The 14,084-nt window shown below is 45.8% G+C and overlaps 1 protein-coding gene across 2 annotated transcripts; it reads left to right on the top strand.

Annotated features, from left to right (window-relative positions):
* Window positions 1-1,122: 1,122 nt before the first annotated feature.
* On the top strand, window positions 1,123-13,404 carry Zdhhc4 (zinc finger DHHC-type palmitoyltransferase 4). Of its 2 annotated transcripts, XM_027413572.2 has the most exons (9): window positions 1,123-1,186; window positions 1,707-1,880; window positions 3,936-4,060; window positions 4,467-4,549; window positions 5,281-5,354; window positions 6,378-6,556; window positions 8,153-8,278; window positions 9,156-9,400; window positions 13,058-13,404. In XM_027413572.2, exons 2-9 carry the CDS (start codon window positions 1,795-1,797, stop codon window positions 13,346-13,348), a joined length of 1,209 nt encoding a protein of 402 aa, XP_027269373.1. In that variant the 5' UTR covers window positions 1,123-1,186; window positions 1,707-1,794; the 3' UTR covers window positions 13,349-13,404. The 2 variants fall into 2 exon arrangements, with proteins under 2 accessions (XP_027269373.1, XP_027269374.1); XM_027413573.2 differs by lacking the exons at window positions 1,123-1,186; window positions 4,467-4,549 and having other exon boundaries at window positions 1,740-1,880.
* Window positions 13,405-14,084: the final 680 nt, after the last annotated feature.

Below are 14,084 nucleotides of genomic sequence, written 5' to 3'. Positions count from 1 at the left end.
CCTCTTTGTGGCTTCCTAATATCCGGCCTACACTAACACCTGGTGCACAAACAACCCATTCTACTCCTCCCCATATCCTGCTCTGCTGACTATATAAGCTAGCCTGAGAAAAATAAAGTTTGCCACTTGATCAGAGTCCTGTCTTGTGGTCGTTCTTTCTGTGTCTCTTGTCTCCATTCCCTATCCCTGACTATCTTGCCCCAGGTTGACATCCTGCAGGTCGGGACACAAGGCAGTGTTCACTTTTTTTTTGGGGGGGGGAGCAAAAATGCTAGACAATTCCAGTTCCTGTATTGGGTGTGGTTGTGTATGCTTGTCATCCCAACAAAAGGAAAGTGGGAGACAAGGAGGTGCAAAAGCTGAAGGCCGGCCTGGCATAATGTGGTGGGACTTTAGTTTTGTTTGTTCATTTGTTTTGTTTTAGACAAGATCTAGTTACGTATACATGGCTGGCCTGGAACTCATTGTGTAGACCAAGTTGGTTTTAGCCTCAAAGAGATTCACTTGCCTCTGCCTCCTGAGTGCCGGGATTAAAGGACTGCAACAGTATGCTTACCTGAGACCTTAGTTTTAGACAGGATTTTTGTTTTGTTTTGTTTTTCGAGACAGGGTTCTTTGTATTGCATTGGAGCCTGTCTGTGGAACTCAGAGAGATCCGCCTGCCTCCGCCTCCAGGATGCTGAGATTTAAAGGCATGAGCCACCACCGCCCGGCTTTAGACAGAAGAATCTTAAAAAGAAAATAGCTTTTCTACAAGAAATTCTAATTAAACTCAGCCAGTAACACCAAACAAACAAACATTGGTGAAATGAAGGGAGTCGGTAGGAGAGGGATGGCAGTAGTCGGGGTGGGGGGTGACCAAGATTCGCTGCGTACGTGCAGGAAATTGATAAGTAATGATAAAGGTGAGCAGGAAGAAAGGAAGAGATCGGAGAGGAAGAGGGAGGGAGAGAGACGTTACAAGAGAAGGGAGAAGAAAATAAAATCAACGAAGATAGGCGAGAACAAAACAGAATGTACTAGCAGCACAAGAGTCTAATTCCAATAATTTCCGCCCTCGGGCAACTATTTCGTCGGAAGTTATCCTTATCGCGCGGGCACTGATGACGCTGTGGACGCGCCGGAAGTGCCCGGGAGCGCTCGGATGGCGCCAGCTGGGAGTGGCTGAGTGTTGGCTGGGCTTTGGGTAAGGCAGCTTTGGAGAGTTCTGTGACACCTGGGTTGGGCGGCGGCCGTCGCCCCCCCCCCCCGTTTAAACTTCCTGGTTATGTGTGGGACCACAGTCCTCTCTGAGCCCCCTGCACCCTGCTCCTTGTGCTCCCCACTCAGTCGGCTGTCATTCCGGGCTCCGGACGCAGTTACCGTCTCCCAGGCTGCCACAGAGCTTCCCTCATCTTCTCTGGGCCTGATGCATTCCGGATCTGGTTGTAGGATGGGCTCCATTCACCACTACCCTTCCCTGGTCCCATCACAGCGGGAGATTCTGTAACCCTAAGAATGCAAGGGACTTAAATATCATGTATCCGGGAAGCGTCCAGATATGCCCATAGTGATAGTGACAGCGATAGGGATGGTAGACCCAAACTACCGGACTAGAAATTTTCGTCCCAGTTCAGCAGCGGTGCAGTACTTCCAAACGCCTTTGGCAGTGCACCCCACCGCTGACACTTACTCAACACTGTAAAGCGTTGCGCTTGTCTCCGCAGCCAGTTCTGGAACAACCATGTCACCGTCTTTGCGCGTTCCAGAAGCACAACGCTACCCAGGCGGAAGTGTTGTCTGAATTCTCCGTGGATGTGGCAAAGAGGAGCGAATGCTAGAGGTGCCGCTGAAACAGTGTCCGACCAAGAGAAATATGTAGGCGGAAGACCTGTTACCTTGTGAGAATGGCTTTTTGTTTGTTTGCTTGTTTGTTTGTTTCCTTATTTGTTAATAGTTTTTGTTTTGATAGTATCTGAGTTGGAATGCTGGCCCAGAATCCTGCCTGGTAAAGCCAATGCCACCGTTTCCAGTTTCTTAACACAGGTCTTTATTTCTTCTGGTTCTCGTGGTGATCTGTGATATTGTGGCCACTGACCTGTTTAATAGACATGATGCCAGATTCTGGATGTGGGACTCTTGATTACATTCAGGAATTGCTCATTCTGATGAAGTCCGAAAGTTCTTTTTTTGGGAGGGGGGCTTTATCAGTATCTATGTGAATATTTAAGAAAGTTAAAAAGATTAAAAGATTTTGTTGTTGTGTGTCGTGGTACACCTCCATAATCCCAATATTCTGAAAGCTGAGGCAGGAGAATTCTGAGTTTCAAGCTAGCCTGGACTACATAGTAAGACCCTGTCTCAAAAAAACAAATAAGGGGTTGGGAGACGGCTCTGTTGATAATGCCTGGTAGTCTTGAGAACTCAGAGTGGATGACCAGACTTTACGTTAAAGCACAAAAGCTGAGAGACTGGGAGATAGCTCTGTGGATAAGAGTGCTTAATTGCAAGCATGAAGTCCTGAATTTGGATCTTTGGGGCCACCATAAAATGTTGAGTGTGGCTTGACGGCTGTCAGCCTAGCCCCTCGCACCACCCCCCAAAAAGAGAGTGAGCTCCAGGTTTAGCAGAGATTCTAAGGGAATATGATGGAGAATGATAGAGAACACTTGACATTCTCCTCATGCCTGCAAACATTCACCTGCAAGCATTGCCCCCAACAACAGATAACAAAGTAAATAAACAGTAAAAATAAGAGGGCCCTTCTCATCTTATTATTTTTTTTTAAAGAATGTGGTGGGCAGCACAGGTGTGTAATTCTATCCCAGGGGAGGAGGTGACAGTGGGGCCTGTTGGACCTGCTGGCCAGCCAGCCTAGCCAAATCTGTGAGCATGTGTCAGAAAAACGTGGAAAGTGGCTGGGGTGGGAGCTCAGTGATAGATTGCTTGCCCAGCATACATGAAACCCTACGTTCAATTCTCAGCACTAACGGGAAAGAAAGGAACCCATTGACTTGAGGTTGCCTTGACCTATACTTTGGGATAGAGAGCTAGCTTAGTGAGTGAAGTACTTGTCTTACAAGTATGAAGACCAGTATCAAATCCCCAGAACATATGTAAAATCCTGATATAGTGGTGTCTGTGCAATTCTAATTTTTCCACTGTGCAATGGGAGGGTCCTTGGAAACACATAGGCCAGCTAGCCTGGCCTGCACCGCAGAGAACAGACAACAAGGTGGAGCGGGAGGACCAACCACACCAGTGATTGTCTTCTGACTGCCACATGCATGCTGTGGCATTATCCACCCACACTCGGACAAATGCACATACACAAAGAAATTTTCAAAAGTTCAAAATAAGTCTGGGCATAGTCACACATGCTTTTAATCCCAGCACCTAGGATGCAGAGGCAGGTGAATCTCTGTTGAGGCCAGCCTAGTCTACATAGTAAGACCCTGTCTCAGACAACAACAATAAAAACTAGTTAGATGTCTCAGTGGGTAAGTGCACCTGCTGCTAAGTTTGAGGAGCCTGAGTTTAATTCTCAGGACTCAAAAGTTGTCCTACACACACACACACACACACACACACACACACACACACACACACACAGAGAGAGAGAGAGAGAGAGAGAGAGAGAGAGAGAGAGAGAGAGAGAGAGATGAAGTGGAGCATAATAATGGAGATATGCGAACCTCTGGCTGGAGCACACATAAATATGTCCATGCACACCTGTAGACACATGTGCACACAGACAAGTACACACACAGCCCACAGACAAACTAATGAAAGAGGTTTGTTGCCCCAAAGGCAGACCACAGTGTTCATCTTGAAGATGGACTAATGCCCACCAACCTGGGTGTGGATCTCGAGCATAGGAATAAACCTAGGGCTCAGGATACATGCTAGGAGATAAATCCTTCAACAGCAGTTACTCATACTGTCTTTCTTTGCAGCCTCCGGCATGGACTTCCTGGTTCTCTTCTTGTTCTACCTGGCCTTCTTGTTGATTGGTGTTGCCATGATCTGCATCTTCACAAAAAACCAGCGTTTGAAAAGCCTGGTCCTGGGAGGAGCACAGGTAGCTCTCAATGATCCGTGGGTACTGCTGACATTTGAATACTGTACTAGGTATAGTCTGAAATGCTCATTGGGCCAGGTGTCGTGAGTCTTTCCTTTAATCCCAGCTCTTGGGAAGCTGATGTAGGAGGATTGAGAATTCAAGGCCAGTGGGTGCTACATAGAAAGATCCCGTGTCCAAACCAACAAAAAGGAATCTTGTTATTTTGCTTTGGGATAGGTCTAATTTTCAAGGTTGGCTTTTTAAACAGCGTGTGATGTCTATAGTTGGGCATGGATGTGAATAGCGTTTGCGTAGCCATGCTTTCGGCAGGTATGATACAGGGAGGAGGGGGACATATGAACAGAAAGCTGAGCATCTGGGTGTCTATCATCATTTGACATCAGACCATCCATCTTCCCTGGAGGCAGGTCAAGGGTGGTTCAAAACAAAATGAGGACAAGTACCCATGAGAAGAGGTTGACTCAGGAGGACCCTGGGGATCTAAAGGTGAACTTTGAACATGGGGTGGAACCCAGGGTAAGGAAAAGACAGCTTTCACAGCAGCCTCTGCCACTCCCTTTTCTTCAAAGATTCTGACATATACAGTCTTTGTGGTCAAAGTAGAAATGGAGAAGCTGTCCACACCTCCTAAATCCTAGCACTTAGGAAGCTGAGGCAGGAGGATCACAAACTCCAGGCTACCTTAGGTTACAAAATGAGACTGTTTCAAAAATAGAGGAGGAGCTGAGGAGATGGCTCATTGGTTAGAGTGCTTACCATGCATCCCTAAGAAACAGAGTTGAGATCTCCAGAGTGCACGTAAATGCTGGCTAGGATGGTGGCCAACCTGTAATTTCAGTATTTGGGAGTCAAGGACAAGAGATCCACAGGGCAGACTGGCTGGCTAGACTGACCAAATAGCTGAGCTCTGAGAGACCCTGTGTCAATATAAGGTAGAGAGCAATCAAGGAAGACACCTGACACCTACCTCTGACTACATACATGAGCACATGTGTATTCACAAACATACTATACACTTATGCACCGTAAAAACGTGAGCAAGTTGGCCTGAAAGGAAAGGTAGTAGAAGCAAGTCCTCTTTATTCTCTTGGATTGCTTCTCTACCTATGAAGAAACAGCGGCTAGAATCACCCCATTGCCAGTTGCATGTGGAAAAGCTCGCTTGTGTGGGAGTGAGGGGAATGACAAGTTAGGCTGACCCTTCTCTGTGATTTCAGGTGTGCTCCTGCATAATCCCACAGTGCCTTCAGAGGGCCGCACAGAGGCTTCTGCATCAGCTCTTCCACACACGGTATTTGTGGCTCAGGGTTTAGATGTCGCCATATTCAGTCTGGATGACAGTGTTGCCATTCTATAGCTTCTGGAAACGCCTTGTGGTTTCCAGTATAGAAAGGGGAAGGAGGCTGGAAGTTTCCAGAATGCTGGGTTTGGAACCTCTTCTGATAGATCATTTACTATTTGTCTCTGGGCTTTGAAGATGTCTGTTTTTATTGTTTTCATCTATTGATTGATTATAGTGCTGGGTATTGACCTGAGGATGTTGTTCATATCTGGCAAACCCTCTACCTCAAACACTGAACTACATCCCCAGACCAACACGGCCATTTTCTTTTGGTTTTGTTGAGATGGGGGTCTCATTCTATAGCCCAGGCTGGCTTGGAACTGACTACATAGACCAGACAAACTCATGACAGTCTTCTAGCCTCAGCCTCCCAAGTGCTGGGATGATAGTCATATGTGCCTACTACCATCCTGTCTGCTTTCAAGTAAAGATGCTTAAAAAAAGAGGGAAAGTATTATTAAATATTTCTGTAAAATATGTGTAAAATGTGTTTCTGTTTTTCATTTATTATTTCATTTTCATTTTAAAAAGTATTGATGTGTGTGTGCCTGAGTGTATTTGTACCACATGCATGTAGGAGCTGGTTGATGTCCGAAAAAGCATTGGATTCCCTGGACTGGAGTTACAGGTGGCTGTGAGCCACTGTGTGGGTGCTGGGAACTGAACTCTGTCCACTGCAGGAGCTGCCAGTGCTCTCAGTCATGGAACCATCTTCCTAGCCCCAGTTACTACTGCTACTGCTATTCTAGACAGGGTCTCACTATGTAGCTCTGGGTAGCCTGGGACTTGCTGTGTAGCTTAGGTAGGTCTCAAACTCAAGGCAAACCTGGCTCATCCCCGACGTGCTAGGATGACAGGCACGTGTACCACGATGGGCACTTACTTAACTCTGGTAGGAAATGGTTGGCCTTGGCCATGCCTGGGACTCATGTGGTTTCTTCCTGTGCATGAGCCGCATGTGCTTCCTTCCAGCAACCCCTCCTTCATCGTCCTGCACCTGCTCTTGCAAGGGCTAGTTTATGCTGAATACACCTTGGAGATATTTGGCTACTGCCAGGAGCTGGAGTTCTATCTGCCTTACCTTCTCCTTCCCTATCTGCTGCTGGGCGTGAACCTGGTATTCTTCACGCTGACTTGTTCCGCCAATCCAGGTAAGTCAGGTGTCAGGCTAGTAACAGCGGAAGCCTCGAGTTGACCGTGTCATAGGTAGCACTGTTCCCTAGAAGATGGCAGACCATTCCCCCTGTTATGATTTCACTGTCTTTCAGTTTGGAGTGTTTTCTATTTTATTTTTGGGCTTTGACCTATGGGTTTAACTAGTGTGAAATCTTCCAATATACATTGTTTATTTTGAGACGGGTATTTGCTCTGTGTCTCAGGCTGAGCTTCCTACTTCTTCCAAAATACTGGGATCACAGCCATGTGACACCATACTGATTTCAATACACTTTTTAGTTTTTGAAACTTTCATTCAATTGCATATGTCTACTTAAAGCTGTGGTCAGTATGACACAGCTTCCTTTTTATTTATTTTTTAAATTAATTAATTAGATTTAGTTTTTTGAGACAGAGTTTCTCTGTGTAACAGCCCTGGCTGTTCTGGAAGTTGGTTTGTAGATCATGCTGGCTCAAACTCACAGAGATTCATCTGTCTTTGCCTCCCCAGTGCTGGGATTAAAAGCGTGTGCCACCCTGGCTTGGTTTTCCTTTTTTTCTTTTGTAATGATGCAGGGGATTGAACTCAGGGCCCTCTGAGTGCTAGGCAAATGCTCTGTCACTTCCCAGCCATAGGGTTCCATTTCTAAAAGTATATTAGAGAGAAGAATTGGAGTAGCTGTTTAAAGTGCTTTTCAGGGGTGATGATAGTGTTCCAACCTTGATTGTGGTGATGGTTACACAGCCCTGGTGGTGTGCTGCCAACCACAGAACTGAGTGTGCTTTAAATTGGCTCACATCTATAATCTCATCATTTGGGAGGCTGGGGCAGGAGGATTGTATCAAGTTTAAGGCCAGCCTGGTTACAGTGTGAAAACTGTCTCAAGAAACCAAATAAAGGGCCAGAGAGATGACCCAGTGGGTAAAGGCACTTGTTGCACAAGCCAAGCTGGGCTCTGGAATTTGATCCCTAGAACCTATGTAAGTGGGAGGAGAGACCTGACTCTTCACAGGTGGCCTCTGGCTTTCACATGTGCTATAGCCCACACACCTCCACACACATTATTCATGTAAACACAAAATACTACATAAATAAAACAAGTGAATTGGATTCCTGAGTTATGTCTCAATAAGCCAGTTACTCAAACTGAGTTAGGGGCTGGAGAGTTGCAGTGTTGCTGAGGTGCTTGCTATGCAAACATTAGGACCCCAGTTCAACCTCCAGAGCATATAAAAGGGTTAGGAGCTCAGTACAGTGGTTCTAACCTGGGCTCCCAAGGCTGGGAGGCAGAGGTAGGAGGAGCCCTGGAGCTTGGTGGCTAGCCAGCCTGGCCTAATTGCTGAACTCTGAGTGGGTAAGAATCTGCCTAAAAAAAAAAAAAAAAAAAAAAAAGGTTGGCTGGCTGATACCTAGGATGAAACATTGGAAGTTGACTTCCAGCTTGCACACACCTCTGCATCTGCACACATGAACACCACAGAAAATAAATTTAAAATAGTAAACACAGCAGCTTTAACTGCATTGTGCTGGTTTGGGTTTCCTAGGCCTGGTCAACCATATTGCTTAGAAGTGGCATCCCTTCTCTTCTCAGGCATCATCAATAAAACCAATGAGTCATTCTTTCTGCAAGTCTATCGATTCGATGATGTGATGTTTCCAGAGAACTCCAGGTGCTTCACTTGTGGCTTAAGGAAACCCGCCCGGTCCAAGCACTGCAGTAAGTGTGGCTCTTGGGGCTCCACAGCCATCCCCAGAACACCCCCCGCCTGTCCACAAGGGGATGCCGGCAGAGGAGCACACACACCAGCTGAACCCAGTACTAAACATGTTCCCTCACACGGCCACACTCACGTGGCGAGTAGTGGGACAGTGGACTGAAATGGGAGTCACAGGTTTGTACTATGCACACCTAACAAAAGTCCAAAGCCTGGGTTCATCCCCAACTCAAGGAACAAAGGAAGCAAACTGACTAAGAATCTGTCCACAATAAGTACTAGACTCCCTCCTGTGCCACCTCAGTGTTCACATTGAACTCAAGAGTTTTGCACAAGTGAAAAGGACCGCTAAATTTGTTAAGGTTAAACTATTTTTCCAGATTTTTCTTGTCCCTACTTGGTGTTCAGTGACTAAAACAGTTACACACTGCAGTTCTTTTTTAAATCCCTATGGGTGTATGTGTGCACATGTTCCAGTGCACACGTGTGGATAGATGTGTAGATGCTCATGTGGAGGCTAGAGGTTGGTGTTGGGGTCTTCTTCCATTGTTCTTCCCCAGAGCTCATTCATTCAAGCAGTCTAGGTAGCCAGCTTGCTCAGGAATCCTGTGGCTTTCTGCCTGCTGAGATTACAGGGAGGCTGCAAACCTTCGTGGCATCTGTCCATGCTAGGGATCTGAACCCATGTCATGCTTGCCTAGCAAGTATTCTCACCCCCGAGCATCTCCCAGCCTCAGAAGCTGCAGCTTTAAAAGCTTGGTAACAACAGCTGTCCTGCTCCCAAGCTGTTAGTCAGTCTGTAAAAGACTTAGTCCGTGTGTCTGCTGTTATTCTCTCATCAAGGACAAACCCAGCTGTGCTACCCTCCTTTCTCTGCAGGGGTGTGTGACCACTGTGTGCACCGTTTTGATCATCATTGCATTTGGGTGAACAATTGCATCGGGGCCTGGAACACCAGGTACTTCCTCATCTACCTCTTGACACTGGCAGCTTCAGCTGCCACCATAGCCATTCTGAGTGCTGCCTTTCTGGTCCAACTAGTGGCAGTGTCTGATCTGTACCAGGAAACTTACATTGATGACTTTGGGCATCTCCAGTCAGTGGACACAGTCTTTCTAATTCAGGTAATTTTGCATTGGGTTCAAGGAAAAACATAGAGATACGTTTTTATTCTTTTAAAAATAAATATATTATTTTTATTAATTCTTTCAGGATTTCATACATACATACAGTGTATTCTGCCCCTCCCAACTTTATGTCTTTTGTTTGGTTTGGTTTCTTTTCTTAAGTCCATGAGGGCTAGTTTGTGCTTCCTATATATACTCATAGGTGTGGGGACATTCACTGGATCATGGCCAAGCTCTCAGGAGCCACACTTTAAAGGAAACTGACTATACCTCCCCCCTGCAAGAAGCCATTAACCATCTATAGCTCTGTGCTGGAATGTTGTCTGGCTTGATCTTTGCAGACAATGAACCTGCTATGAGGTCATGATCCTGGCATGTCCAGAAGACATTGTTTAACTCCAGTCCTCCCTGTCCTCTGGCTTTTACAGTCTTTCTTTCCCCCATTCTGTGATGGTCCCTGGGCCGTGGTGTGTGTGTGTGTGTGTGTGTGTGTGTGTGTGTGTGTGTGTGTAAGAGAGAGAGGGGGCAGGGGGAGAGAGAGAGGTTCTGTCCTGTTTATGGCTGAGTACTCCACAGACTTTTCCTCTCCACACTTTGATCAGTTGTCTGTACTAGCCACTGTCCACTGGGCAAAGAATTTTCTCTGATGAGGCCTGAGAGCTGCACTAACTTATGGGCCGAGAAGTACAAATTTAGAGGATAGTTTGATACTGTGTTCATTTAGAAGGTTCATCCCTGTGGCTGTTGTGCTCCCAATCATGGGTTCTAGAACCTTTATTTGTTTATTTATCTATCTATTTATTTGTTTGTTTCAGTCCCTGGCTGGCTGGCCTGGAACTTGATATGTAGACCAGGCTGGTTTTGAACTCATAGAGATCTGCCTTTATCTCCCTTCAGATTTCTGAGATTAAAAGTGTGTGCCATTACACCTAGGTTATATACATTAAAAAAAAAACTATTGTGAAGGGTCTCATATATATCAAGCTGGCTTTGAATTTTTGGCCATCTTGCTTCCCATGGCTGGGAGCTGGGATGATAACTGCTGTGTCCCATAAGCCTGGCTTATGCAGAGCTGGGGACCAAGCTCAGGGCTCTGTGAATGTACAAGTCAGTGGTATTAGGATAGCAGGTTGTATTCCCATTACCACTTTTGCACTTGAGAACATTTTACTACCCCCAAAAGAACACTCTCCACTCCATTCCTCCCCTAGCCATGGTAACCACTCATGTGCTTCCTGTCCTTATTAATTTTCTTTAACTAGACCAACGATTACCTTTCTAATGCTGCAACCCTTTAATAAAGTTCCTCATGCTGTGGTGACCCCCAACCATAAAATTATTTTGTTGTTACTTTGTAACTTTAATTTTGCTACTGTTATGAATTGTAATGTAACTATCTGATATGCATGATATCTGATATGTGACACCCAAAGGGGTCTCCACCCACAGGTTGAGAACCTCTGAACTGGACATTTCATAGATTCAGTCATGCAGTATGTGACCCTATGCATTGGTTTCTTACAGTGCTCTGAATGTCCATGTAGCCTGAGTCTGTTCTTCTTTCTTTTCTGTGGCCAAGCAATACTCTGTTACATGAATATAGTATATTTTATGTGTTCAGAAGTTGGTAGATATATGGCTATTCCATTTTTTGTTTATTTTTTAGTAATATTGCCATGAACAGTGCAAACACAATTTCATGTCAATATGTCTTCACTTCTCATGGGTGTGTGTTTAGGAGTTGAATTACAAGATCATGTGGTAGTTTTAACCACTTGTACAGAGTCAGAATGCCTCCTACAAACAGTGTATAAGGCTTCCAGTTTCTCTACATGTTCACCAATACCTTTAACTCCCTACCTTTAAAGACTTTGTTGGTTTGGTTTTGGGGTAGGATATCACTGTGTAGTCCTGCCTTGCTCAGATCCCCAATCCTCCTCCCTCAGCTTCCCGGGTTCTGGGAATACATGTGCTACCGCCATGCCCAGTTGGTATAGGATTTTTGTTTGGTGTAAGAAAGTTGAGTTGTCCTTCATCTCTCCTCTCTGTGACTTGAGTTACACAGTTGCCCTCATCAAGAGTTTTGATGAGTACCTTTTCCTCTTCTGACTTCCAAAAACTTTGAAATCTTTCTAATTTTTTTTTTACTCTGCATTTTATAAAAACAACAAGATATTCAAATAACCAAGAAGTCGTGTTTGGCTTGGGAATCCAGGTGGCTCACTGGGTAAGGTACTTGCCACGCTAACCTGAGGACCTTAGTTTGGATCCCAGAACCCATGTAAGCATGGTGTGGTGGTGCACTCCTACAGCAAGGTGAGAGACTGGGAGGAGGGGACAGGAGAATCCCAGAAGCTCACAGCCCAGACTAACCTGGCAATGTGGCAGCAAGCTGTGCGACACTGCTTCAAGCAAGGTAGAGAGAAAGGACAGACGCCTGACCCTGCTCTCTGACCTCGACATGCATGAGCACCTGAACCCACAGATTTAAAAAGAACAGTGTTGGGGCTGGAGAGATGGCTCAGTGGTTAAGAACACTAGCTGGTCTTCCAGAGGTCCTGAGTTCAGTTCCCAGCAACCACATGGTGGCTTACAACCATCTGAAATGAGATCTGCTGCCCTCTTCTGGCCTTCAGGGATCCATGTTGACAGAACACTGTATACATGATAAATAAATAAAATCTTTAAAAATGAAAAAAAAGGAACAGTGTTTAAAAGAAAAACTGCAACGTTAGACCCTCCCACCCCACCTCCAGTTTCATTCCCAGAGACAGCCAGTTTTCTAGTTGGCACATAGTGGGGCATGAACTCCCAGCTGCCTCCAGTACATCCTCTCCGTTGCTGTGCTGTACTCACGTAATGAATCAGTGAGAACCCTGAGCCTTACCTTTCTCACTGGGCAGTATTCTACAGCCTGACTTGATTTTTAATGGTTCCTTGATGTACATAGTGTGACTGACCCAAAGTTTTACTCTTTTTTATGCATGGTCATGACAAGGTATCACTCTGTAACTTGGCTGGCCTGAAACTTTCCATCCCCCTGCTTCAGCCTTCTGACTGTTGTGCTCACCAGCCTGCACCATTGTGCGTGAGAAAAAGAGTCTGCAAGGGCTGGTGCTGCTGACGGTGTCCTTGTGCTGGTGTTTTGTGCTCAGTTGTTCAAAGAGAGACACTGGTTTGCCTTGCAGGATTTTAGCAGATGCATGAATTGTGTCCACTTACTTATCTCGTATATATTGGACTGGCAATGTGCTGTGTCTTAGCCTTTCTACCTTGAATACACTAGGATTATTCCTGGTCTGTTTTTCTATGTCGACTGTGACTCATATGTATGTTCAAAGAGTCAGATTTGGGACAACTGATGTGTGTGTGTGTGTGTGTGTGTGTGTGTGTGTGTGTGTGTGTGTTTGTGTGTGAATGCACACATGAGACAGACAGAGAGAGACACAGAGAGGAAAGAAAGAATTTTGAATCCAGGGCCTCGTGAATGCTAGGGCATAACTGTACCTCTGAGCTGTACATACTACCTGGTGGGTCAGATTTGATGCAGGGGGTGAACTGAGGTGGTGGCTCTGTGCCATTGCTTAAGTTCAGGGCTGGTGCTCACAGGTGCTCATCATCTACTTGTTAACACTTATGGTTTTCTGTCCCCAGTACCTGTTCCTGGCTTTTCCAAGGATCATCTTCCTGCTGGGCTTTGTCATGGTACTGAGCTTGCTCCTGGCTGGCTACCTGTGCTTCCTTCTGTACCTGGCTGCCACTAACCAGACCACAAATGAATGGTATAAAGGTGACTGGACCTGGTGCCAGAACTGCCCTATGGTGACCTGGTCCCCATCAGCTGAGCCTCACATCTGTCAGAACATTCACTCCCATGGATTTTGGAGCAACCTTCGAGAGATCTTTCTACCTGCCATCCCCTGTTATGAGAAAAAGAAGAAATAGAACGGGAAGCGGTGTTTTGAATACAGTACACATCTATATCTATCTATCTATATATATATACGGGTGTTTATTTTCGAAGCACTGTTTGTGTTGGTTTCTGCTGCATGAGTAAGCAAGGCTTACTGAGTTCCGTGTACCTTTTCCAGTACCATGGCCCATACCCTCCTGCTGATTTTCTGCTAGAACCCAGTGAGGTCCCAGTGTCAGGAAGGTCAAGAGATGTCTTGTCCAAGGCTGTGGGTAACAAAGAGACCTTTGTTTCTCTCACCACATTCTCTTACTTATACAAGGACAATACAGCCTTATTCCATGATGTGTAACAGGGTCCTGGTAGCTCCATGGCTCAGGGTTGTGCCCAGCTGCACTCTTTCCCTAGTCTGTTCTCTTCCAGTGGGCTCTTCATTACCGTAACCAAATCCTCACCTAAGCCTGCCTTCAGCAACCATAGGCCTCTTATTTATTGTTGTGCTTGTAGGCTACACTCAAGACCCTAACACTGTTAAAAAATGTATATTCAATGCCAGTTAGTTCAGTGTGAAGTGTAAGTGATTGCCCATAGATGATATTAAAAATCTGGAGGTTGAGCTGGAGCGATGGCTCAGAGGTTGAGAGCACTGACTGCTCTTCCAGAGGTCCTGAGTTAAATTCCCAGAACCTACATGGTGCCTCACAACCATCTATATTGAGATTTGGTGCCCTCTTCTGGTATGGAGGCAGACATGCAGGCAGAACACCA

Source organism: Cricetulus griseus, chromosome 4, assembly GCF_003668045.3.
Source record: "Cricetulus griseus strain 17A/GY chromosome 4, alternate assembly CriGri-PICRH-1.0, whole genome shotgun sequence".
Lineage (NCBI taxonomy): Eukaryota > Metazoa > Chordata > Mammalia > Rodentia > Cricetidae > Cricetulus > Cricetulus griseus.
The sequence above is the reverse complement of the archived record's forward strand: the minus strand, read 5'-3'. Positions and strand labels throughout refer to the sequence as shown.